The sequence below is a fragment of the Eutrigla gurnardus genome (assembly GCF_963514095.1).
Source record: "Eutrigla gurnardus genome assembly, chromosome: 20".
NCBI lineage: Eukaryota > Metazoa > Chordata > Actinopteri > Perciformes > Triglidae > Eutrigla > Eutrigla gurnardus.
In genome coordinates, this window is record NC_139931.1 from 19,279,412 (window position 1) to 19,306,528 (window position 27,117).

General features: G+C 43.5%; 1 protein-coding gene across 3 annotated transcripts in view; it reads left to right on the plus strand.

The window, feature by feature from the left end:
- Nucleotides 1–27,117, plus strand: part of LOC311031387 (vesicle-fusing ATPase) — a 46,751-nt gene that overhangs the window by 8,496 nt on the left and 11,138 nt on the right. For 2 of the 3 annotated variants that reach the window (XM_084037691.1, XM_084037692.1), the window contains exons 2-13: nt 10,369–10,386; nt 18,242–18,327; nt 21,163–21,262; nt 21,338–21,377; nt 22,430–22,596; nt 22,683–22,790; nt 23,794–23,869; nt 24,142–24,297; nt 25,202–25,401; nt 25,488–25,653; nt 26,193–26,267; nt 26,511–26,698. In XM_084037691.1, the coding sequence (XP_083893817.1) occupies nt 10,369–10,386; nt 18,242–18,327; nt 21,163–21,262; nt 21,338–21,377; nt 22,430–22,596; nt 22,683–22,790; nt 23,794–23,869; nt 24,142–24,297; nt 25,202–25,401; nt 25,488–25,653; nt 26,193–26,267; nt 26,511–26,698 (1,380 nt within the window). The remainder of the gene's footprint in view (nt 1–10,368; nt 10,387–18,241; nt 18,328–21,162; nt 21,263–21,337; nt 21,378–22,429; nt 22,597–22,682; nt 22,791–23,793; nt 23,870–24,141; nt 24,298–25,201; nt 25,402–25,487; nt 25,654–26,192; nt 26,268–26,510; nt 26,699–27,117) is intronic. The other variant, XM_084037693.1, reaches the window with a different exon arrangement.

Sequence of the window (27,117 nt, forward strand, 5' to 3'; positions counted from 1 at the left end):
CTCCTAGAAGATGGCAAGCCCCCCCACCATAGTCTCCAAAAATCCTGTAGGGAACACTGTATGTTATGTAATAAAATATACAAGGGGATATACACTCACCGGCCACTTTATTAGGTACACCTTGCTAGTACCGGGTTGGACCCCCTTTTGCCTTCAGAACTGCCTTTAATCCTTCGTGGCATAGATTCAACAAGGTACTGGAAACATTCCTCAGAGAGTTTGGTCCATATTGACATGATAGCATCACACAGTTGCTGCAGATTTGTCGGGTGCACATCCATGATGTGAATCTCCCGTTCCACCACATCCCAAAGGTGCTCTATTGGATTGAGATCTGGTGACTGTGGAGGCCATTTGAGTACAGGGAACTCATTGTCATGTTCAAGAAACCAGTCTGAGATGATTCGCACTTTATGACATGGCGCGTTATCCTGCTGGAAGTAGCCATCAGAAGATGGGTGCACTGGTCATAAAGGGATGGACATGGTCAGCAACAATACTCAGGTAGGCTGTGGCGTTGACACGATGCTCACTTGGTACTAATGGGCCCAAAGTGTGCCAAGAAAATATCCCCACACCATTACACCACCACCACCAGCCTGAACCGTTGATACAAGGCAGAATGGATCCATGCTTTCATGTTGTTGACGCCAAATTCTGACCCTACCATCGCAGAATGTCGCAGCAGAAATCCAGACTCATCAGACCAGGCAACATTTTTCCAATCTTTTATTGTCCAATTTTGGTGAGCCTGTGCGAATTGTAGCCTCAGTTTCCTGTTCTTAGCTGACAGGAGTGGCACCCGGTGTGGTCTTCTGCTGCTGTAGCCCATCCGCCTCAAGGTTCCATGTGTTGTGTGTTCAGAGATGCTCTTCTGCATACCTCGGTTGTAACCAGTCGGAATCCTGTACGCACTGTGCATACTTTTTTTGAAGGTGAAAAAAAAAATTGAAGCAAAGATTCAGCGGGCTAGATATTTAAATTATGCAAATCAGTGGGTGACACCAAACAACGTCTGCCCAAGCAAGTCAGAGCTTTTCTTTCTGTCACACAGTGACCTGGAGAGACGCAGCCGCATTTGAGAGGACGATTGCGCGTGTGTGCGCAATTGTGCATAGCGTGTGTTGGTCCCTCTCCACTACACAATACAGTCTCTAGTCTCGTCACCTCTCTGCTGCTGAGCACTGCGGGCCGAGCCGATGCATGTCTCTCTCCCCGGGCCGGGAGAGTTATCATACCGTACTGTGCGTGTGTGTCCAAGCGTGTGTGTGCGTGCGTGGAGTGCTCACAAGCGTGCGCTTGTGTTTAGAGCGGGGATGGAGGGCACAAAAAAAATATTTGCACCGGGGCCTATCACCATGATATACACTACTGATTTCACTGACACTGAAAACATTAGATTTGGTCTTAAAAAAGTATTTTTCCATTTGTTGTTGTATTTGCCGTTTCTGTGCGTACATTGAAATTGAATCCTGGCGGCGCCACTGGTTGTAACGAGTGGTTATTTGAGTTACTGTTGCCTTTCTATCAGCTTGAACCAGTCTGGCCATTCTCCTCTGACCTCTGGCATCAACAAGGCATTTGCGCCCACAGAACTGCCGCTCACTGGATATTTTCTCTTTTTTTCGGACCATTCTCTGTAAACCCTAGAGATGGTTGTGCGTGAAAATCCCAGTAGATCAGCAGTTTCTAAAATACTCAGACCAGCCCGTCTGGCACCAACAACCATGCCACGTTCAAAATCACTTAAATCACCTTTCTTCCCCATTCTGATACTCAGTTTGAACTGCAGCAGATCGTCTTGACCATGTCTACATGCCTAAATGCATTGAGTTGCTGCCATGTGATTGGCTAATTAGAAATTTGCGTTAACGAGCAGTTGGACAGGTGTACCTAATAAAGTGGCTGGTGAGTGTATCTGTTTTAGTGGTGGGAGGAAAATCTCATTTTCAAACATGAAATGTAATTTTCTATACATTTGAAAGGAATGGCATTATTAAGTGTGTCATCAAAGTTTGGTCATATCATTTAACCTAGAGGTTAAAAAACATGCTCTTGTGTGCAGATAGGGTTAGGGTTAGGGTAAGGTCAAGCCCAATTAGAACGGCCTGTTAACCTCTGCATGGCCATGTTGTGATTGACAGGTCGTTACCACATCGTTGGCCAATCTCTGAGTTGATAAAGTCTTAGAAATTGAATCTTTCCGAAGTGTGTTTTCAGTTCAAGAAAGATTAAATTTGGTTAGGTGCTGAGCTCCACCCACTCGTGTCACTTCTGGTTGCATAAACCAAGATGGCGACAGCCAAAAACCAGTGGGTGACGTCACGGTGACTATGCCCACTTCTCATATAGCGTCTCTGCTTCAGCCTCTGACAGATGGGTTCCGCTTCATTGAAATTCTCTTCATTGCTGTCAGCGTACATTCAGACTCCCAGTCGGTGCTTGTAGTGCTTCAAGGACAACCTCATCAGTCTGATTGTGTTTGAATCAATACACAGAGGCGAGGCACTATTGATGCCCCAGTCAGAGCAGGAAAAAGAAACCTACCTGGGAGGGGCTTCTAAAGATGGCAGCTCTGCTCATTGCCTCATTGTAGTTCAGACATATTTTGCTCTGCAGCTATTTGTCAAGAGATGCTTGTTTTTTTTCTTTGCTCCTGCTTCTGTTTTAGCGCCCACGCCCAATTTTGGAGGCGGCAGACTGCATCACCGAGGTCTGAGGTTGTTAGTCTGACAAACCGACCCTCCCTCCAAACGGAGGGAAAGCTTTCCACTGTTTATTTACGAGCCTGGTCAATGGGCTGTATCGTACCGCAGCAGTCTGGACCTGCAATCTCATTTAACAGGCAACTTCTCTCTGCTTCTCAATCTGTCTGTGGCCCGCTTTCAAAATAAATGACCAGCTTGATAAATCTTGCAATGACAGTCTTTAACGCAGAGAAAGTCATCTCAACTATTCTTAAAAAACTAAAGGTATGCAGATGTTATGATTCATCATCGTTTTCTTCATAACATTAATCTCATTGAAACTCATTTGATAAGACAAAATTCATATAAAATCTCAATCTCAACAAACCTATTGCATCTCACATGAAAGGATTTTGTTTCCCCAAAATGTGTTTTCTCAGTCAGCAATCAAAGATTATATTAATTATATTATGAGTAGCCATGAAACCTGTTTGTCATATTTCATTCATTCATTAAAATAATGTTTTATTACATAATATATTACATTTTATAATTTATTTTCCAGTTAGGTATCAATTAATAAAGTGCACGGAAGCCATTAACAGTTTAAAGTGTGTGTGTGTGTGTGTGTGTGTGTGTGTGTGTGTGTGTGTGTGTGTGTGTGTGTGTGTGTGAGGACTATATGGATATCTTCCGTTGTGTGTATCGTTTACCTGCATGTTTCGTAAGCAGGTGGTTCCTGTGGGAATGGTTGAATGTGTGTGTGTTTGTGTGTGTGTGTGTGTGTGTGTATGTGTGTATGTGTGTGTGTGTGTGTGTGTGTGTGTGTATGTGTGTGTGTGTATGTGTGTGTGTGTGTGTGTAAGAGGAAGAGTAATGGTTAATCCCCGGTGCAGGGCCTTCCTCTGTGAGCTCTGAGCTGCAGCTATATTTAGGGCCACTGTGCTAACACAACACAGCAGCAAACATGCAGATTACACACTCACTGTAGGCACTGTGTGTGTGTGTGTGTGTGTGTGTGTGTGTGTGTGTGTGTGTGTGTGTGTGTGTTCGCCCAAGACAGTAGCAACCTTCAGAGTGGGCGTTGGCGTGTTTGCTCTGTCACTCAGGTTTTGTATAACAAGGCTGAGCACAAAACCTGAGAGTGAGAATCCGCAGACTCGGCAGTTTGCTGTCTTCAAGACCTTTTAAACCGTCACACCTGCTGTCTGTGGCCGACCAGGGAGGATGTCTGGAATAAATGCCACTTTCACCCCAGTGGCATCGATGTCTGCTCATTTTAAAGGGGAAGCACACTCCTTCTTTTTAAAGGGTCGGGCAGGTCAGGGAATTAAACCCCCCCTATAGAAAACCTACGTGAGCAGGAAGACCAAACGCCTTCAGTGAACTGTGTCGTGTGTGCTTTTCTATGCCTTGTAAATGCTTATGAAAATATTATGTGTTAATTAAATCAACTCAGACACTTGGTTATAACAAATTGAATCTGACAGGGAAGCACCGTCACTGCCCCCCGAAACCTTCTTGATTTAATACCGACGACTGCCAAGGAATCACTTAGTGAGATTTATGAAAATGGGTGAGTGAGTTGGCTCTCAGCTTATTCATTTCATAATGTGCCGGTATTGAACATGTGCCAGTGCCAATAACGAACTAATCAAGGGCTTCCAAATTGATTTTGGGTGTTCCCTAGCAATTACTCTCATTAGGCCTTTGTTTTCCAACTTCCTCTGATGGATATCATATCAAGAGTGCATGTCTGTTTGTGCTTAACGTTTTGAGATCAATTCCAAAACACAACTTAAAGTTGAGGAAGCGTGGATACAATGAACAGCTGGACTGTGGTCATATTTAATGCAGTCGGATGGAGAAGTTGAACAATAATGGTTTCAAATTGAATTGCAGTGATGTTAATGCACCAAATGTGTTTTGAGGTCGTTTTTTCACAAAGACAAGTAGAGACTAGAGGTTGAGACACTTTAGCTGGGCTGTTCTCATCTGGGGGGGGCGAACGATAGGATGACATAACACCCCTCTGTTATTGTTGTATTGGACTGCTTTAGTTCTGGCTAGTTGTACCTTATAAAGTGGAAACAGATTGTATATTGTACACTGGAATATATTTCAATTTAAAAATGGTTTAATAGCGACAGCCCTGTCATAGTCTGGAGACGTGTCCAGGTGTACCCTGCCTTCAAACAATATAAGCAGGGATCAGCTCTGCTTTGGTCCCCACCAATCCCTGGGGGAAATATCTGGTTCTTCTGAAAGACACCGAAAAGCTCCATGGAGCTGAGGTAGGCTGCCGAGTGCTCCATAAAGGACCTGTTTCATCACATTACACTCAGGGGCAAATTCACAGGATCCACAAATGAGGTAATATGCAAAAATGTGGTTCAAAATGGACCCCTTTCTAAGCAAATAAGTCGAATTGATGATGGCAGCATTGATTGTAGCCAGGCAACGGCATTGTCATGCTCAGCTCCTCCTCATTTATTTTAGGGCGCAGTGACACAATGGTACGATACAGTGGGACGATGCAGTGACACAATGGTATGATGCAGTGGCACGATGCAGTGACACAATGGTACGATGCAGTGGGACGATGCAGTGACACAATGGTACGATGCAGTGGGACGATGCAGTGACACAATGGTACGATGCAGTGGCACGATGCAGTGACACAATGGTACGATGCAGTGGCACGATGCAGTGACACAATGGTACGATGCAGTGGGACGATGCAGTGACACAATGGTACGATGCAGTGGGACGATGCAGTGACACAATGGTACGATGCAGTGGGACGATGCAGTGACACAATGGTACGATGCAGTGGGACGATGCAGTGACACAATGGTACGATGCAGTGGGACGATGCAGTGACACAATGGTACGATGCAGTGGCACGATGCAGTGGCTCAAAGTACGATCATATCGGCCGGGTACGATGCAGTGGTACGATGCTATGATGCAGTGGTACGATGGTATGATGCAGTGGTGGGATTGCACGATGTGATGGTACAATGCACTGGTGGGATGGCACGATGTGATGGTACAATGCAGTGGTGCCAGTACCGCTGCTAGCCATTTTGGTGCCCTAAGCATAATCCCCCCCCCCCCTGTTGTCTGTGGAGAAACGCACAACTTTGCCGCGAGCTGAAGCCGGAGTTTGGGGCTTCAGCTGGTCTGAGTGGCGCGGGAGAGCCACGCGGGCCCCGGTGTCCCGCTGTTCTTGGGTTAGACGAGAAATCCGGTGCAGCTGTGGAGTGGGAATGATGAAGATGATGATGATGATGAATGGCCCGACGGCTTGTGTGCCGAGGTCTCGCCACCATTATGCTGTGCGCTCTGACCCTGTTTTGAGATATACATGCCTAAAATGTGCCTACAATTTCTATAGTGAAATAATATCGGCATTATAATTATTATGACTATGATGATTTTTCATGATATTTTTGGTGCCCCCTCAGCACTTGGTGCCCTACGCACAGCACGTGAGAGCGGCGGCAGTGAGTGGTACAATGCGATGGTACAATGGTACCATGCAGTGGTACGATGGTACGATGCAGTGAACGATGGTACAATGCAGTGGGACGATGGTACGATGTGATGGTACAATGGTACAATGCAATGGTACGATGGTACGATGCAGTGGTACTATGCAGTGGTGCGATGGTACGATGCGATGGTACGATGCAATGGTGCGATGCAGTGAGTGCAAATTATTATGGCCGTAATATTACTAGTGGATTATCTTTTGTGAATCAGATAGTCATTGCAAGTGAAGCCAGATTAATGGTGCTATTCTGCCATAATCCATTCTTTGTGAATTTGTCAGTCAGGGGACCCTTTGTTTTATATAAGTATAAGTAGGAGTATTGATTAGTGCAGCTTTTATCTCTGAGAGAGGCGAGAAATGAGGGCATTAAACGTTATGTAAGGGTGGACAACTTATATGAAATACAATGTAACCACCAACCATTCAATGACCAGAGGTTGCTTTGTCCCTTCAAAATAAGATGCTGGTGAAAGATACGACTTGCGGGGATGGGTTCTGCTGAGACGACAGATAATAGTGTCTCGAGCTCTAGCAACATGGACTGTTTGATAAAAGCAGAAATATTTTGTCGCCCAGCTCAACAGGGGATGCTAGATATCTGCTGTTTCGCCTTAAACTCTCGGCTGGGATGCAGCAGAGCCTCGTTACCCATCGATCGCCAGTGCAGGCATCTGACTCTGATACTGGATACACCCCCTCGAGGCCCGCAAGGATGAATAATTTAATGCTGTGCTTGGAATATTTTGACCGAGAGAGGGGAGACGCAGGGAGTGACTGATTCATTATCAGGCAACTCCCTGCTTCTGCAGTTTTACATTTACATTTTTGCTTATTTTAATGATGTTTACTGTTTAATGAACGCATTAACTGATTGGATGGGGTGAGCAAAAATTAGTTCCCAGAATGCCTTGGGACTGATACATTTTTCAAGATTACGTTTTAGGAGTAGGAAATTGGGAGACGTTAAAACAGTTTGCAGAAAGAAAGGAACACAGATTACTTTAACATACAATGAATACAGAGAGATGTCGCAAAATAAAGTAAAAGACACCTGAGCCTGAGATCTCATATTACCTTATTCCAAACAGAGACGGTGGCTGAAACTGTTGAATTGTTTTATTGTCTTTGCTGCCAAGCTGCAGTCACAGGGCTGGCTCTAGTCATTTTGTTGCCCTAGGCAAAATTGTGATTGGGTGCCCCCACCCCAATTGCCACTGCACTCTCTTTCAACAAACAGGAGACACCACAATGGTTTCAAGACAAAATATACACCGACAATATGTCAGCCATAACATTATGACCACTGATGGGTGAGATGAATAACACTGATTATCTCATTATCATGGCACCTGTCAGTTGGTGTGCTATATTAGGCAGCAAATGACCATTTTGTCCTCAAAGTTAGTGTGTAATGGGCAAGCAAGGATTTGAGCAACTTTGACAAAGCCAAATTGTAGATGACTGGGTCAGAGCATCTCAAACGTGCAGTTCTTGTGGGGTGTTCCCGGTCTGCAGTGGTCAGTACCTCTCAAGAGTAGTCCAAGGAAGGAAAACAGGTGAACTGGTGGTCATGGGTGGCCAAGGCTTATTGATGCACATGGGGAGCGAAGGCTGGTCCGTGTGGTCCAGTCCAACAGACGGGCTACTGTAGCTAAAATAGCTGAAAAAGTTCATGCTGGCTTGATAGAAAGGTGTCAGAACACACAGTGAAATGTAGTTTGTTGCATATGGGGCAGCGTAGCTGTAGACCAGTCAGGGTGCCCATGCTGACCCATCCACAGACCGGTCAGGGTGCCCATGCTGACCCCTGTCGACAGACCAGTCAGGGTGCCCATGGTGACCCCTCTCCACTGTCTAAAGAGCCAACAATGGGCACGTGAGCATCAGCACCTGGGGAACACATGGCACCAGGATGCATTATGGGAAGAAGGCAAGCCGGCAGAGGCAGTGTGATGCTTTGGGCAATGTTCTGCCTGGAAACCTCGGGTCCTGCCATTCATGTGGATGTTACTTTGACACATATCACCAACATAAGCATTGTTGTAGATAGAGTTGTTCCAATTCCGTTACCAGTATCAGAAATGCTTCCGGTACTGCCGAAAATGCTGGCATCAGTATCGGCGAGTACTGGAGTCCAGGCAGTGATCCGATACCACGTAATTTATTAGAAATTATTTACTGGAGCTCCGTTAGCTTTGACGCAGTTCTTCTTCGCCGCTCTTAAAACAGTTGCGCCCTGCTGCCGGCGGCAGCTGCTGTTTTCAAGGGGCGAAGAAGAATTGGTCACCTGACACCTGTTAAGAGGAGCTAATGTTAGCGCTTCATGTTCCCACCAGTAAGACGGCGACATGCAACATATTCAAAGACTCAATTTCGAGGGGTGACACGAGTGTTGCAAATTTGCACTACTGTTTTATACTGTATTTAAAAATAAATGGCTTCCATTTGCTGTATTAATTCATGTTTTTACAAAGGGTTTTACCACAATGATAATCATATCACAGTCATGCAGGCGTAGTATGATCTTTTTTTTTTTTAAACACACTGGTATCTGTATCGGTACTCGGTATCGGCCGATACCCACAGCACGAGTATCGGAATCGATATCAGGAGGGGAAAAATGGTATCGGAACATCTGTGGTTGCAGACCATGTAGACCCTTACATGGAGTGGTATTCCCTGAAGGCAATGGCCTCTTTCAGCAGGATAACACCCTGCCACAAAGCAAAAATGGTTCAGGAATGGATTGAATTGGCATCCTGACTGGTCTACGGCTACGCAGCCCCATACTTATATTGGTATTGATTTCAGCATCATGCGTTATGTGCTAGCAGGGAGCAATTATCCAGATAGCTAGTTACTGGCTTGTCATTCAGATTCACAGCATTGAATCTGTATCTGATTTGAACAGTTCTTGTAATATCACTATCATCAAACGGTAGCCTACCCATCATCCCCCACATTCAACAGTTTATTCTACATCATGTTGTCGACAGTTCAAGGGGCTCAATGTGTTTATCATTGTTTGAAAAGTATGTTTTGTTGATGATATTGTTACTGTAATGCTAATGAATGCAATTATACTAGTTACATATTTCCCTTCCCGGCACCAGATAAGAATAGGTGTTTTTTATGTTGTCGCCTCAAGAGGGCACCCCCTGACATTCTGCCACCTGAGATTAAAGACTTGGACGCAGCTCTGCTCAGATATGGTGCAGGAAGTCAAACAGCAAATTCATGCAGGACAACTGATGTTAACATGACTACTTGTTAAACACTTGTTTAAATGTTTTTTTCTGACAGTGTTCTGCTACCTGTGATGTCTTGTCTGTTTGAGCATGCTGGCTAATGCTAACTGGTCCAATCCTAACAGTCCTAACAATTCATAGGGAGGCAAAACATAAGGCAATTTGATTTGAATGAAACGTGGAAGTCAGTTACATTAAGGGCATATCACAAGTAAAGGGTCACATTGATTTTCCAAATTTTCTATCCTTTTTCACTGAAAAACAGTAAAATCATCTTAAATAAGATGCTTTACTGCATGAATAAAGGATGAATCAATTTAAAAAATCGATATTTTGTAGCTTGTATTTAAAATCAGGCTCCATTTTTGCGGTCTACCATGATAGAGAACAAAACAGCTTTTTCAGTCACTAGTGACGATATTTAAGAGGATAATTGTGTTCCCCAATACAATCCTATTTAGTCCCATCCCTAGTTGGCACATTGTCTATACTGTGGAAAACAGATTGAGCCTTAAACATAATGTTTAGCATGACATTCAACATACAGCTGCCATCGTCTGACCTCTACAAGATTTGGGGTGTAACTTTGGCATTTGGAACAAAAAAGAATCTGGTTGAATTATCTTTTTTAATCTAAGCCAAACAAAACCCCAACTCTGGTCTGCATGCACTGGACGCCATCCCAGGTGCTCTCATCATGTGTGCGAGTGTGGGCTTTGCATGCGTGAATCCATACACATGAATGGAACTTGAATGCACCTTGGCCATCGCGGCTTTGCACCCCCCAGTCCCAGCTTGCCGCTCTAAGTCCCCCTCTGTCTCAAATACTGTCTTCTGTCCTTCCTCTCTGCTTGCCCACGCTGGCGCCCACAAGGTCGTAATATTTTTCAAGGTATGTATGGATACACTGATGATGAACTTTTCAAAAACAAGCTGCCATATTCCTTGCCATGTGGAATATATTTGCGTGCTGACTGTTTGTGGCTTTCACTGTTGTACAGCAGATGTATGTTACTGCTTTCAGCCCCCCCCCCCCCCCCTCCCCCTGCAGAGTGGTTAGCTGGCTAGCACCTCAGGACATATCCATATGCAACCACGCACTATAGAAACAACCCTGGAACGTCTGGCGCTATTGGTATCCAGTGAGCTGCAATGTGAAGTTGGGGTCGTGTGCGGACTGAATGGAAATGCTAACTCATTAGCATCCATTAATAACGTCCCCTGTCACACCGCAACTCTCACGCTTTAGTCTCTGGAACGGAACAAAATGGATTTGTTCCGTTGGGAGCTTGCCATTTTGATTCAGGAGGCAGGTAGTTTGGATGCAGATTAAACCCAGTGAGGTAGATTGGTGTTATAGCACATTAGCCGTATTTTGCTAAAGTCTTAAATGTGTATTCCAGAGATTTGGTGATAAAATAAAGTGGTTAACAAGAATTTGTTTTGTAACCCTTACTGCCCATTTGGACCAAAAAAACCTTTAAACGCCCCAAACAAATTCTGCCCCTGATGTGATCTCGGCTCTGTTTTAATCACATAACGTTAGTTACCTTGTCTGTGCTCTTTCTTGCCTCTTGAGCGGCAAAGGTGACACAAACAGAAAATCCTCTATGAACCAGACCACCTCGTATCAGACCACTTGGTTAGGCCTCCCTAGTCTTCAAAGGTCCTAGGCCGAGAAGGCTGCACCCTCCAAAGGATGCGGCCAGTGGGAATTGGGACACAACTACTTAATGTGTCGCAGTTTATTTCTGGTTTATCTCCCGTTGCAGTGTATGTGAACTACATCAGCTGACAGGTAAACATGGACCATTCAAAGGCTCTAAAAAGGAGGCTTTCAGAGAGAGGGTGAATAGGTATATTCAGACAGACAATTTGAGAAATATATAGTTTTTTGAACAAGTGCATGTAAACATGTTCTAGTGGAAACCTAAAAAACAAGAATGAACCTGGAACTGAGCAGGATACATCTCTTTCAAAACCCTGAGTGCCTGATTGCTGCAATTTGTGTTCCCAAAAGGCACTTCTTCTGTCTTAACTATCATAAATAAGTCAAATATGAATGCACAGACATGCTACAGGTATTAATGGAGTGTTACACTTTCAGAGGATATAATAATCCCTGAAGTCCTTTGAAAATAAACACTGCTTAAAATAAATAGCTTTCGTTTTAAATAAAGCATGCTTCTTGATATTCAGTGTTTTCTAGGTTACCCAGATGCAATCTAGGGTAGCTGAGATGGGATGCAGTTGACAGAAAGCCACGGCAATCCTGTATTTCATTATACTTTTGCACTTTGCTTCCCTCTCTGTCATCCATATCGATTTGTCCCCACTGAAAGCGATCCCATCTCCCCAAATTTATGGCAAACTCGTTTTACCACAAAACAGAAATCTAATGAATCTGAATGATTAAGCTCTGCTGTCTTTTATGATAGAAATAATACTTTTTACATATGTATTTAAATGGTTTCATGGTCCACATGTTTACTGTTTTGCTTCGCTCCCATCAACCTTGTTCATAGCTCCAGCAGGCAGCTGTTTTCAGCAAAAAAAAAACTCAGATCTATCTATCCGCTTACACCAAGAAGCAGATCAGCTGACTCCCCTTAGGAGCTGGAAGAGAGTAAAACAGAACTAAAAAGAAAGCGGATGACTCAATCATCAGGTCTCGAGAAACACAACAGCAAATTCATTTTAACAATGTTCCATATCTGCTGAATGTGTAACTATTGTGTGCCAGGGTAAGCTCGGCGTATTTGCACCCGTAGTCCCGAGACAAATTACGCCTCTACCACAACAACTTAATGAGGTGATGATTTGTTAAATATTTTGCTTACAGCTTGTTCCTTTGCACCCAAGTGGCCAAAAAAAGGACTAATGTCTTCTACCCATTCATTAATAGCACACCGATCTGGGAAGTCCACTTGTTTAGGTTGCATTCACCATCCAGTGACCATGGTGAAATCCTCTTTGGATTTACCAAGACTAGGGGAAACCTAGGAGGCTATCTAGCTGGATCGTGTGGTCAATGTGGTTCATCACAGATAAACTTCAACAATTATTTTGTTAAACACCACACAAAATAAAATCTCTCTTTCGACTCAAACCGTCTCGACAGCCTGTCAGTCAGTCACCAGGGCAACACTGTTGTTGATGACACGGAAAAATCACATGATTTCCTTCCTGTTTTATTATTGTTGCGTTAGCAGCACCTCTATGTTAGCACTGCTGTACTTCATACTGTGATTTTTCCACGTTAACAGTCTGAAATTTACAAATACTGGTTTCATGCTAAGGTGTCGGACATTCTAATAAATGTCACACAGTGTTAAGCCTACCAAGACCGCTATCACAGTAACACTTATCAATGGCTGCTGTGCTAACGCTAGTTACGGCTGCTGTGCTAAAGGTAGCTACAGCTGCTGTGCTAATGCTAGCTAGGGCTGCTGTGCTAACGCTAGCTACGGCTGTTGTGCTAAAGTTAGCTACAGCCCCTGTGGTAACGCTAGCTACGGCTGCTGTGCTAACGCTAGCTAGGGCTGCTGTGCTAACGGTAGCTACAGCTGCTGTGCAGTGTTGCCAGGTGTACGATAATTATCGTATTTGTACGATAATTTTGCCCTCTGTACGATGTACGATCAATAATCCCAAAAAAGACCAGAAATACGATAATTTCACCATTCCGTGAATGTGTGGTTGTAATCAGCCTGTCGCAACTGTCTGTCGGAGTTTTTTTGTGAATCTGAAGGCATCTGTTTCACGATTGGCTGGAAATTCCAGCCAATCGTGCTTTTCTAAATGTGAGCTACGAGTGACGTGTATGCGTTTGCCTCAGAACAACGGCCATGATTGGCTGAATAGTCCGCTGCGCCCGCCCCATGAGTGAGGGAAAAAAAAAAATAATTAAGAAGAAGCACTGAAAATGAGTGAACATGTTAGACGCTATTCAACACTAGAGTGACTACAGCGCATCAATAGACTTGTTATTCTGGTTATGACGGGTGTACGATCATTTCCCTCAAAATACGATCATTTTATGTCTCTGGTACGATAATCCTACATTTCTCACCTGGCAACACTGCTGCTGTGCTAACGCTAGCTACAGCTGCTGTGCTGAAGCTAGCAACAGCTGCTGTGGTAACGCTAGCTATGGCTGCTGTGCTAAAGGTAGCTACAGCTGCTGTGCTAACGCTAGCTAGGGCTGCTGTGGGGGATTTAGCTTTGAGGCTTTGATAAACGGTGAACTCTTTATCTTGTAGATCCACCGTATTCTGTGTGTTCTAGACGTGTTGACTTCTTGCAGCTTCATGGGCGACGCCCCTTGGGGCTGTCGTAGGTCTACGTCACTCAACTGCCCAATGGTGCATCAGTCAGATACTTACTTACTTAAACAAGCAAGGGAAATAATTGCCATTTATTGTGAGTGAAAGGCCCCTTTAAGGCTTCGGACATCCTGGTTTGCTCTGTGTCACCTCTGTCCAGCCAGACTACAGGGGAGCAGATGATGTGGGCGCAATGCCAGCACTGCAGTGTTTCTTACAGTTACCTGTCTCTCAGTTCCTCTTTATATCTGCTGTCTTCTCATTTCTGCTTGCGTGTATAAATACACAGGGGCATACACATTTATAATATGTCAATGCTCCGGTATCTCTTTCTGCCTAACTGAAGGGAATACCTCAGGATGCAGTGATCGTTTCATGTAGTGTCTCTATTTGCAGCTCATTCGCCAGGGAACAATGTTGGTATTGTACGTTTCTGCAAACCACATTTTAAAAAAAAAGCACATTTTTGCATTCAAGCAAAGCAGGTGACGCGTTATAAGGAGCGGCCATTATTATAGCTTGCATTGAATAATAAGTAAATCTACAAGAAAGTCCACCAAGGACAGCTGTCATATGTGATGGAAGTGTCAAACAAATACAGGACTTTCAACCAGGACATGGTTGTTCATGTTGCATGTGAAACTTAAAAGTCAAAGTTTCGTAGTGTTACATTAGAAAGACTGCTAAAGGTGGTTGGTATTCATACACACTATACATTACCTCATAATGTCATTATTTGATCTTTTATCTGAACCTAATAAAAATCGTCCGATTTACATGCAATTGATAATTGATGACAGTGTCTTTTCCATCAACAGTTGGAAGACAAATAATGATTGCTTCATTTTGCAATAGTATTAAGTGGCTGTAAGAACAATGGAAAATAGCCGAAACGCTTGTTGTTGTAGTAAGGTCTGCTTGTATTTCTGGCAGGGAATCCTCAGAGATTATAAACGGATTTGGCAGATATCTAGAAGAGGGGGTTCAGCAAAAGATCTGTTGGTTACCAGATTTTACATGTAATCTGGATCTGGATTTTTGCCTGTGAAACAGTGTTTATTTTCTACCCATGGCCACTCTGTAATGAGGAGGCCTGACAGTCCAGCTGATAGGCATGTCTGTTTCAGGTTAGAATACCAAACGTATGAAATAACAAAGTAAAACCATCAGTCAATCGCATCGATGCCTTCAAGAACCACCATGATAGCATTGATCATTCATGAACCACCTACACACTCTGGCCACATCAGGCCGGACTAATCCTGCACCAGGAGGAGTCCAGGGCCCACTGCACCAGGAAGAACCCAGGGCCCTTTATACCAGGAGAAACCCGAGGCCCACTGCGCCAGGAGGAACCCGAGGCCCACTGCACCAGGAGGAACCCACAGTGCTGGGCTGTGAGCGTAGATTCCACTAGAAGATGACGGGCCCTCTGGAGGTCATGTTGTAGGACTCTGGCAGTGCTCCTCCTGGTCCTCCTCACACAAAGGACCAGATACCGGTCCTGGTGCTGAGTTGATGCCCTTCTATGTCCAGCTGTCCTGGTGTAACGGTCTCCTGGTCCTCCTCCAGGCTCTTGAGACTGTGCTGGGAGAGTCAGCAAACCTTCTTGTGACCTCACGTATGGATGTGGATCCTGGAGGAGCTGGACTACCTGTGAACCTGATCGGGCTGCAGGTTCCACCTCATGCTCCAAGTAGTGACAAGGAGACCAGAAGAACCAGAACTAGAGAAGAAGCAGTCAGGAAGGAGAAGGAGAGAGCAGCTGTCTGTGTTCTCCACATCAGAACCTCCTTGTTGGTTCTCGTCCTGCTGTCCCTCCATTCTACCTGTTGTCTCTTTCATTCATGAGCCTGATTCAACGTCACTTGCATGACTTGGTGTTACACTGATGATTAAGTATTATCTCAATTTAGCAGTGTAGTTTGGTCCTTTTTCACTTTTTATCATTATTAATAATATTTGTTTTCCTGTGTGTGAGAGAGTTCATAATGTATATTTTGAATTTGTGAAGGCAGTATGTTAAAGCAAAAAACAGGGTGTTATGTTGCTCTTTGATGGCAAACTGCTGCATTGTTTTAGCTATGGACAAAACATTTGAACAGTATGGATATCAAACACTGAGAGACAGTGAGCAGGAAACTGTGGAAACGGCGTCCACAGTGACTGCAGGTCTCATGTATTTGAAGGAACAAATGACTGGGAGCATCGCTGCCTCTGAGGGCTTTACTATTGAAGCAGAAACGCCTGATTTATCGTCAGCGGCTCCTCCTGATTGCCCAATGCAGTTACCATGGATACCAATTGGAGCAATGTGCATTGGAATTTCTTCATCTGTTGAACCTCTGCAGATTTTTGTACCTCCCTTCTGAGCTGCAGAGATGGTTGTACTGCAAAGGATGATTTATTCATGTGTTAGAACATGGCAGCGTGTCTGAAATCAACAGTTTGTCTTTTAGACATAAAAAGTTTACAGAATATTATCTGTATTCTTAATGCTGCGCTCTCTGGGGAGATGTAAAGATATTCTTTATGCATGTGATCCTGTGTGGAAGAAGTATTAACATCCCTTTACTCCTGTAGCAATATATTTATTGAGGATGTTCTTTTCTGCAGAAAGGTTTCATCATCGTCACCGGTAGGGATCGGATGGGATTTGACAAATTTTCATCATGTAATTCGGCATAGTTTTTTACGGTTTATTGCAATCAAATCCCAACAGAATAGTTGATTTTGGGTTCATACAGCTGTAGTAAACCGGTATCTTGCTATACCTCTGGATGATGTCATGAACCCAGACAGGATGGTGTTTGGTTTCCTGGTGTATCTGGGAATTCACAACATGTGTAAAGCAGCAATAGTGGTGATTGCTGACATGATTGATGAAACATTGTGTTAGGGTAGGCCCCGCCTCGAATAAACACTAACGATCCTGCAGACAGAGGGGCGAACATTTGCTTGGGTTTGTTGTGAACACACCTTTACGAGGCCTCTCCCACTTCCCAGACCAGATGCACCAATGTAACAGTCCACACTTAGGGACTCACAGACTCACAGAGACCTGAACCCTGAGGGTTTAGTTCTGTCCCTCTGTCAAATCCTCCAGTCATAACCCTTACAGACCGTTTGAGCCCTTCATGTCCACCTTCTGCAAGTGTGCACTTCTGCAGACTTGGCCTGAGGGGATTACCCACAAATCATAGCGTTGTGACGTCAAACAGGAGGTTTCCAGGGAAGCAAAGAGGCACATGAGCAGGCATGGACACAAATATTAACATTAGGGATTTAAGGTGGAACATACAGTAAAACACTTGTAACCAGAGGATTGGGCTGCATTACACAGACGGTTTCTTTATCAACCGATTATTTCAATTTTGCTTGTTGAATTGTGTCTCGTCTGGAAGACTTTCAAATCAGACATTAACAAACGTAACAACACACATTTTTACATAACATATATCATCGAAGTGCCATCCCATTCATATTGGTGTCATTTCAAGCCCTTGCAGCCTCTCACACGCTACCATTTATCAGGGGACACCAGTGAAGTCCAGGTTCAGGGTCTAAGGCCCTGGGGGGGACTGGCTCACAAAACATATTAGCAGAATTCCCAGTATGACTTTTCGGAAAGCAACAGCTCTCAAATAATCCAGAGGGTTTGAAGAAAATCGTGTTAGATGAAGTCTCGGATCAATAAAAACGAAGCAAACCACACCGATGGCTGATGATTCAGTCCCCGCCTCCGCCTGCACTTCAAGTTTAGCAAAGTCACTGCGAGCATCCTGGCATCTTGTCTTTGAAGTGACTTTAGATGACTCAGCAGCCACAGCTGTTAAGTCAAATAGAAGAACTTCCTCTTGAAAATGAGAATAGTTCAAGAGAGAGCATCTGTAAGGTTTCTCAGGATGACAGATTCAGCTTCACATCGCAAGTTGGTTCAACTCGTTTTTTTCACGTCCAGTCAATCAAGTGGTTCCATATTTCAAAAACGTGGCAAGGCAACTTTGAACAAATGGTTCCACCTGAGTTCAATGAACTCACATGTTATTATATTGATGAATGAAAGGAAGTAATCATTTCAAGGACTTTCTCACAGATTTTGTCACATTTATTATGGTGTTGGATTTTGAATGGATGCGATTCTTTCCATCTTGAACATTTATCTCATCTCTGGCTGAACATGACCTGCACATGTTGTGTTGAGCCAGAGATTATGTAATAATAATGATAATGATAATAATTGTTTGTGTGCTGTGACAATCAAGATGAAACACAAAGAGACAGCCCAGTTATGGCTCTTAAACAGGTCTTTAACAGCGTTGGTATAATGTCCATGTTTTTAAACATTTTGCCCTCTTCCTCCCCTCCTCCTCCTCTTCCTCCTCCTCCTCCTCTTCCTCCCCCCCTCCTCTCTCTTCACAGACTATGCAAGCGGCGCGATGCCCGACGGACGAGCTGTCGCTGACCAACTGTGCGGTGGTGAGCGAGAAGGATCTGCAGTCGGGACAGTGAGTCATCATCACCCCCCATTCATCCAATACACACCCTCCTTATCAGCCGGCGTTCGTCCAGAAGGTCGGCGTTGTAAATCTCACAGGAGGCTGCCAGACCTGCACTTTGTGATTAGCGTGATTGTTTGCTGGATGTTGCAATAAGGATCATTAAAGCGACAAGATTCATTCTAGAAGCGTCTCTACGTGGTTCACAAAGTGTCACATTAAAAAAACTCCACCTTTAGAGATCTCGCTCCGCTACTAGATAATAAAATCAATCGGAAACATTAACGTTAGCAGGTCCTTGAAATGAAAGAATATGTGGTTTGTTATATCTTTATTATTATTATTATTATTATTATAATTCATATTATAACATTAAAAACAAGCCTTTTTTGAACATCCCTGACCATTAAAAAGAGATTCTGTTTGTGAGATAAGTGATAAGAGTCTGAATAGTTCATGCCAATGCAACATGCATCACTTCCTGTGTGTCTCTTGTGAGTAAATGTAATCCATTATGGCAGGGGTGCTCAACTCCGGTCCTGGAGAGCCACTGTCCTGCATGTTTTAGGTTTCTCCCTGCTCTAACACACCTGAGTCGAACGATTTTCAAACCTGTGACAAGCTTCAATTGCTTGATAACAAGCACATCATTAGAATCAGGTGTGTTAGAGCAGGGAGAAACCTAAAGCATGCAGGACAGTGGCTCTCCAGGACCGGAGTTGGGCACCCCTGCATTATGGGAATAGCGGACTCTATAGCGAATTATTTTATTGTTAATAATAAAAAAAAAACACAATGTTGAGGTGCGACTACAGAACAAAAGACGTAAAATCTTCATTGAAGAAAAGTGCATATACTATTAACAGGTAAAACAGAAACTGTGGTTCTCCATTTTAGTTGTGACGGTCCTTCCTGCTTCCCACTTTTGCATATTCAGCCTCGAACTAATGCGGCACACATCGGGTTTATTAATTCATATTAAAATTCAAACGGTTGCAAAAATACCTTTGAGCAGCTTTAATACTGATTCATCTCAGCGATTCAAATTAGATGTTGTTTTACTGCATTTCTTCATTGGCATCATCACAGTGTGTGTGTGTGTGTGTGTGTGTGTGTGTGTGTTTTGTCCCTGTCAGGCCATTTTGTGCAACTGTGAAATAAAAGCTTTTCCGGTTACAGCATCAAATTTACAAGTATTACATAAGTGCAGAACATTTTTAAAAATGAATTGGATAGTGGTGTTCCACGTTCATGTTCACACGTTTCCCGCCAAAATGACCTGAAATCATTTGATGAATGAACTAAACGACGTGTTATCCCAAAAGAATAAAAGTGCACATTGTTTTAAAATGGGATCCACAGATCTCAAAATAAATGTGTCATCTCGTCTGTCCTATATTGTTGCTGCCATGGCAACTCAGTGCCACCAAGCAGAGCTGTGGGTGCCACCAATGGAATGCTGTGCATGATCAGAATACCCCCACTGTTGTCTCTGAATATTTTCAAAAATGTTTAGTCTGCTGGCAAGTATTTAATTTTTAAAGTTGTGACTGTAGCCTAGCAACAAGGTAACATGATGCAATGGTCATGCAATGCATTCCTACTATTGGCGTCAATATTGCTGTATTTACTGGAGCTCGGACTTGTAACAAACTCTCCCGATGAGCCTCGTTGGAGAGGGAAGCAGTGGTATCCTAGTAACCACCTGATCAACCAATCACAACTCGTCAATTAAATTATGCTACATGGTCTCCACACACACACACACACACACACACACACACACACACACACACACACACACACACACACACACACTGATGGTGTGAGCTAGAGGGCTGTAAAAGGATCAGGGGTGTACAGGGTTTACTAGCTGCTAAAAATAGTGAAGCAATTAGCAGCTAAAATCCCTATCACTGTATTATACTTGAATTTACTGGTAATACCATATGATAATATTTAATACTAAAAATATAATCACTAGGCCTGTTTATGTTAATATATATTACTCGCATGACTTCTTGCTCGGGCTGCACGGTGGTGTAGTGGCTAGCACTCTCGCCTCACAGCAAGAGGGTCCCGGGTTCAATTCCCGGGTCGGCCCGGTTTCCTTCTGTGTGGAGTTTGCATGTTCTCCCCGTGTAAGCGTGGGTTCTCTCCGGGTTCTCCGGCTTCCTCCCACAGTCCAAAGACATGCAGGACGGGGATAGGTTCATTGGTGACTCTAAATTGTCCGTAGGTGTGAATGTGAGCGTGAATGGTTGTTTGTCTCTACATTTTGGCCCTGTGATGGACTGGCGTCCTGTCCAGGGTGTACCCTGCCTTCGCCCAATGACAGCTGGGATCGGCTCCAGCCCCCCCGTGACCCTGAATACAGGATAAGCGGTAGAAAATGGATGGATGGATGGACTTCTTGCTCTGGTGCGAATGCGTGTCAAAATGCTGTCAAAACATGAAAAAAAGCATGTTAAACGACCCTGAATCACTGAGATGCTGATTCACATGGCATATTATTATAGGAATGTGTTTGCCAAAATATGAGAGGTAATTTGCGCTGGAATTTTTTAACTTTATAAATGACAGACATGGCCGATTTAAGTAACATCCCAGACGTACTTTGTAATTATTCCAAATGACTAGCGGTGTAAAACAAGTGTTGAAAGAAAGGTACAACACACAAGGTAGTTGGAGGGAAGAAGGAATGGGAAAACATTTAGATTAAGTAAAGTTGAAGCACAAACATGGAGCAGAAAAGAACATATCAGAGAGTAAAGGACAGTCATGTACTAGCTAAAAAACATCTATTAACCTATGTACTAACCAGGCTCCAACTGTCTCCTGCAGACACGTGACTGTGAAGACGACGCCCAACCACAAGTTTGTGTTCACGGTGAAGACCCACCACACGGTGGCAGCAGGGAGCATCGCCTTCAGCCTGCCGCAGGTACGCACGTGAGCGCGCGCACTGTTCATTGCTGCTGGTTGCGTCGTGTCTCCTCACTGCTCTTTGTCTTTGCAGAGGAAATGGGCCGGTCTCTCCATTGGTCAGGAGGTGGAAGGTACGTCATTCTAATGATGCTTAACACACCAACACAACAGATTTGCTGTGATTGACGTTCAACGACAGTTATTTCTGAATGCACGGGTCTCATTTCTTCATGGTTAACATCCGGTTTGTCAGCTAAAATGTCAACTCTCCCTGAAGCCGCTATTTTATCAACTGTCGCTAGCTAGCTAGTCAATCTAATGTTAGCTCCATGAAAAAAACTATCAAATTGAAAGATGTGGCTGCATTCATAATCTAATGCTAAAAGTCTGATGCTGAAGCTCAATGTCCAACAATAAGTGAACATCTTCACCAATACTACAGTGATACAGGAAAGTGCCCTCAAACCCTGAAATGAGTAGACGTCTTTGAGTTTATGGTTCCCGTCTCAAAGTCATGGGTTTTTCTGAACGGATTTTTGATTATTTGCCTGAAATAAGGTCTGTTATTAACAAACGCTGAAGAAATTTTCACATTTTTGTTCTGTGATATTAAATACGTTAGTATAAACTCTTCAGAAGCTTAAACGTGTCTTTAAAAAGGTGTTTGCTAACAAGTGGCTAACTTCATCGTACAATTTGTGCTATGACTAATATAGTTTGTAGTCCTATTTCTACGGAATAAAAATACACACAGAAAACATTTATATTATACTATACGATGAATAAAAAAATACTACAAACTACATTATAACAATATTATATATAGACTACTTAACATCATCATGCTACGGAAGACAAGTAGGACCACATGTTCAATTACCACATTTTTCAAACTCAACACAAAATTGACATTAAAGTGAAGACTTAGAATTATGTGGCGTAGGTTGTAGTAAGTTGTGTTGCTAACCCTTTTAAAGCAACGTGCTAGGCAACTACTGTAGGTAGCCCCACATGCTAACGACCGTGTTGCGTTATGCACTTAATCACACTATTTAATCCACTGCTGACACATTGCTCTTGTGTTCTATGTTTTGAAAAGACTAAAATTAAAAGACAACACCCCGCTACTAAAATAAATTCTATCTAAGCCGTTGCATGTATTTATCTTCTGTGTTCAACTCAGTGGCCAACTACAACTTTGACAAGTCCAAGCAGTGCATTGGCGCCATGACAATCGAAATTGACTTCCTGCAGAAGAAGAGTACTGACTCCTCCCCCTACGACTCGGACAAGATGGCTGCCGAGTTCATCCAGCAGTTCAACAACCAGGCCTTCTCTGTGACCCAGCAGGTTCATAAAATAATATGTAACGCATTTTGCTTTGTGATTTTTACTTCTGTTTTCTGATCACCCTCTGGTTTTTCTCCTTCTCTCAGCTGGTGTTTAGCTTCTGTGACAAGCTGTTCGGCCTGATGGTGAAAGACATCGAGGCCATGGATGCCAGCATCCTCAGAGGAGAACCAGCTTCTGGGAAGAAACAGAAGGTACCTCTCCACATCCAGAGTTTCTAGTGCTTTGAGATTCTTCATCAAAACTAGTGAAATGAAACGTCGTATGCTCACATCAGGCTTTTGTTGAAATAGGTTATCTGCCATGTGAGTTTATTATTACATGTTTTATTGTAGCTGATATTTCCCCTCAATATAAGGAATTTAAATATCTGCCCCTCCCCTGTTTTTCTATTTTATTATTGATTTTATGTTTAATATAATTCACCCTTGTCCTCAATTACTCTTCATAGCTCTGCTGATGAACACAAACCGCCATAATGACGCTCTCATTAATACCTAGCTAATGAAGCTCTCATTAATACCTAGCAGAGACTGAGCTCGACGTTGAATTGAGAAATGAGATGGTTGGGTTATGATGTGGAGTCGAGGGAGTCGAAGCATTGGGGTAACGCCTGTGACATGCAATGGTTACCATTTAAACGGCTCAATGGCATCTGGTGAATAATTCATTTTAGTATCTTACTGAGCCTCATTTGCATCTACCAACCGGTACACAGGAGAGACATCCTACCACTCACTTTACTGTGTTATTATTTATTAATGCACATTAATGCGGAAAAACCTCTTGGGGGGAAGTCATCGAGGGAAATGCATTCAGATAAAAAAAATAAAAAAAATGCAGCAGATACTAAAACAAACAATCAGAAAAAAATCTGATATGGATCAAAAGTAAAAATCACAGAAATACACTTAGAAATCAGAATTGCAGAAAATAGCATAATCATTTAGAGTATTTAAAAAGCAGAAATGGTGCAAATAACAAATTAGGTACATGTTTGTATTTTCTTCCTCATTCATATAAAGCACCTTCCCTTACCGCTAGTGATTTATTCCTTCATATTCTCCATAAAAATGAGTCTAAATGTCCTCATAGATGGAGGGAAATATTGATCAGAGATATTGACGGAGGGACACGGGTTATCACCATAGGTGTGGAAACAAATACATTAGCGATTGTGACTGTTTCCTCCGACAGATCGACATCGGACTGATGGTTGGCAACAGCCAGGTGATCTTTGAGAAGGCAGAGAGCTCATCCCTCACGCTAGTTGGTACGTTCCAAATTCCTGTTGTTTTTTTTTTCAGTGTTGAGACATGTAACACTTATCTTCCTCCACATGGTGGCAGTAAGAGCACAAGTGTTCTCTCTCTTCCATAAAGCACTCTGCTGTGGAAGAGGCCAAGAAAGTTTCCCATCTGAAATATGATTCATTTTCCACAACATTTTAATGGATGTCTTCTTCTATCCTCATGGAGTTACTTGCTTTCCAAACATATATCTGTGAGCTGCTGGTCAAGTGGTCTCCTCTGTTGCTTTCAACAGGTAAGGCAAAGACCAAGGAGGCACGACAGACAATCATCAACCCAGAGTGGAACTTTGAGAAGATGGGAATCGGAGGTCTGGACAGGGAGTTCTCCGACATTTTCCGCAGGGCCTTTGCTTCCCGAGTCTTCCCTCCAGACATTGTGGAGCAGATGGGTGAGGAGCTCTCCATAGCCTCACCTTTCATATGTTTCCCATTGTCAGACTGCCTTAGCTTTTTGGTTATTTGTCATTTTATTGGCTGAATAGCAGACAATTCATCACAATGTCTCATAGGCTCTGTTTTATGAGATTTCAAATCATTTGACAAAATAAAAAATAAGATAAAGATAAAAAATATATTCTCTGAGATTAAAGAAAAAAGCTCACAAATTTGCTAGAAAAGAACTTGAATTATAAGGTCAGAAATATGCAAGAATAAACTCAGGTTGTACAGTGGATCAAAGTCATCACAGTTGCCGTGCATTATACCTGCAGTGGATGACCTCATCAAATCAGAATCATAATATTCTCATAAGCATCTGTTTGAAGAGACGTCGGCGTAAATTTGGCCTGTTCAGAAGAAAACACCATAGGCTAGATAGATTTTTTCTCCTCTCGTATATGTTTATGAGTTTGTTCTCACAAATTTACTACTTCAATCTCAGAGAATATGCAAGTTTTTTTTCTGAATTATTAAAAAGAAAAAGAAAATCTTGTACATTTACCATTTTAAGTTTTCTTCTTGCAAATTCATGACTTAATAAGTGAGTTTGTGATATTGTTTTTTTTTTACTGACAATAGCCCAAATACACCCTCGTGGAAGGTATTTATAGTAAAATTATATAAATGTATATATATTTTTTTGCTTTACTTTGTATTTTGCTTAGTCCCTGCGGTAGCAACAGCTAATATACAGTAATACAAAGGAAGAAACAGGGTTAGTCACAGGACACACACACACACACACACACACACACACAGCCATTGGTTTGGGATGTTTCAGTTTATTAATCTGCCTTGTCCCTCTGGCTTTGAGCACTGAAGGATTAATACCATGTCTGTGTGTCTTTGTTCCAGGGTGTAAGCACGTGAAGGGCATCATGCTGTTCGGACCTCCAGGCTGTGGTAAAACACTGATGGCCAGGCAGATTGGCAAGATGCTCAACGCCCGCGAGCCGAAGGTCGTCAACGGCCCTGAAATCCTCAACAAGTACGTGGGAGAGTCTGAGGCCAACATCCGCAAACTGTTCGCTGACGCCGAGGACGAGCAGAAGAGGGTGAGAGACGCTCGGCGTGCTTCCTAATACATTCCATGAGTAAAACAAACTGACTTTCATCACTTTCAAACTCCACCCGTCTCCAGCTGGGAGCCAACAGCGGCCTCCACATCATCATCTTTGACGAGCTGGACGCCATCTGCAAGCAGAGAGGCACGGGCGCCAGCAGCACGGGCGTGCACGACACCGTGGTCAACCAGCTCCTGTCCAAGATCGACGGCGTGGAGCAGCTCAACAACATCCTGGTCATCGGTCAGTAGCGTCGGAGGGGACTGATCATTCATGGTTGGATGATGCATCCTGCTGATTGGAGAGCAGGAAGACATTTGATGATTGTCTCTATTGTAATCTTTAAAGGATCCATTCTGACCATATTCCTGTCATTACTGTTTTCGTTTTGCAGTGATTACAGTGAGAAATACCTTAATATTTATATTATAAAGGTATAATATGAAACACTTTCGTATGTATAGACTGATACACAAATAACCTCACAGGCCTGACACAGGCACCGAGAGAGCAGGCAGGCCACGGCAGGATGGAGCGTGGCTTGGGCTGCGCTCTAAATCTGGCAAGTTCGTGAGCTCGCGCTCTCTCTCTCTCTCTCTCTCTCTCTCTCTCTCTCTCTCTCTCTCTCTCTCTCTCTCTCTCTCCCTCACTCGCTGAGCCGGAGAGGAGGGGCGAGTTTTGAATTTGTACCATATAAGATCGACTATAAATGAAAGCCATAGAGTAAGTATCAGACAGCGTTATCGTCCTCCTCTCCTCATGTCTGTCCTCTCTCTCTGCAGGTATGACCAACAGGCCTGACCTGATAGACGATGCCCTGATGAGGCCCGGCAGGTTTGAGGTCAAGATGGAAATTAGTGAGTGTTATGGGACCCCCTTCTTTTACTCTTCAGCTCCACATGTCCATTTTTAGTTCATTAATTTCCTGTACTTTCCTGTACCTGTATTATCGCATCATGCCAATAAAGCAGCATGGAGTTTATAGAGAATGTGTAAATTGAGACGTCCATGTTTGTGCCATGTTACTAATTCTCCCCTGTCCATCCTCTCTCTGTGTCCCTCTTCCTCTCTCTCTCGCCGCCTCGTCCTCTCGCCTCCAGGTCTGCCCGACGAGAAGGGGCGTGTCCAGATCCTGACCATCCACACCAACAAGATGCGGAGCTTCAACCTGCTCGCTCCCGACGTCGACATCAAGGAACTGGCTGCCGACACCAAGAACTACAGCGGCGCCGAGCTGGAGGGCCTGGTCAGGGCCGCGCAGTCCACCGCCATGAACCGACACATTAAGGTCACTTCAAACGTTCAAATGCATTGGGGTTGGGTTGCTACGGAAATGTTTTTCAAAATAAAATCGTATGAGGTCACATGTTAAAAGCCACAGTCACTGTAGTCTGTGAGGTAATGTAATAACAGCTTGCATGGCCAATCGTGATCAGCAGAAAGCAAATTAGCTTGGGAGTGGTGGTGTTGGCGTTCAACGTTCAAGTGACCCTCGCCCTACAGGCCGGAGTGGTCTACTGGTGTAGGGCAACTGTTTAGTCCTCTACATAGACCTCTATATACTCCTCTACATAGCCCTCTACATAGTCCTCTATATACTCCTCTATATAGTCCTCTATATACTCCTCTACATAGTCCTCTACATAGTCCTCTACATAGTCCTTTATATAGAACTCTACATATTCCTCTATATACTCCTCTACATAG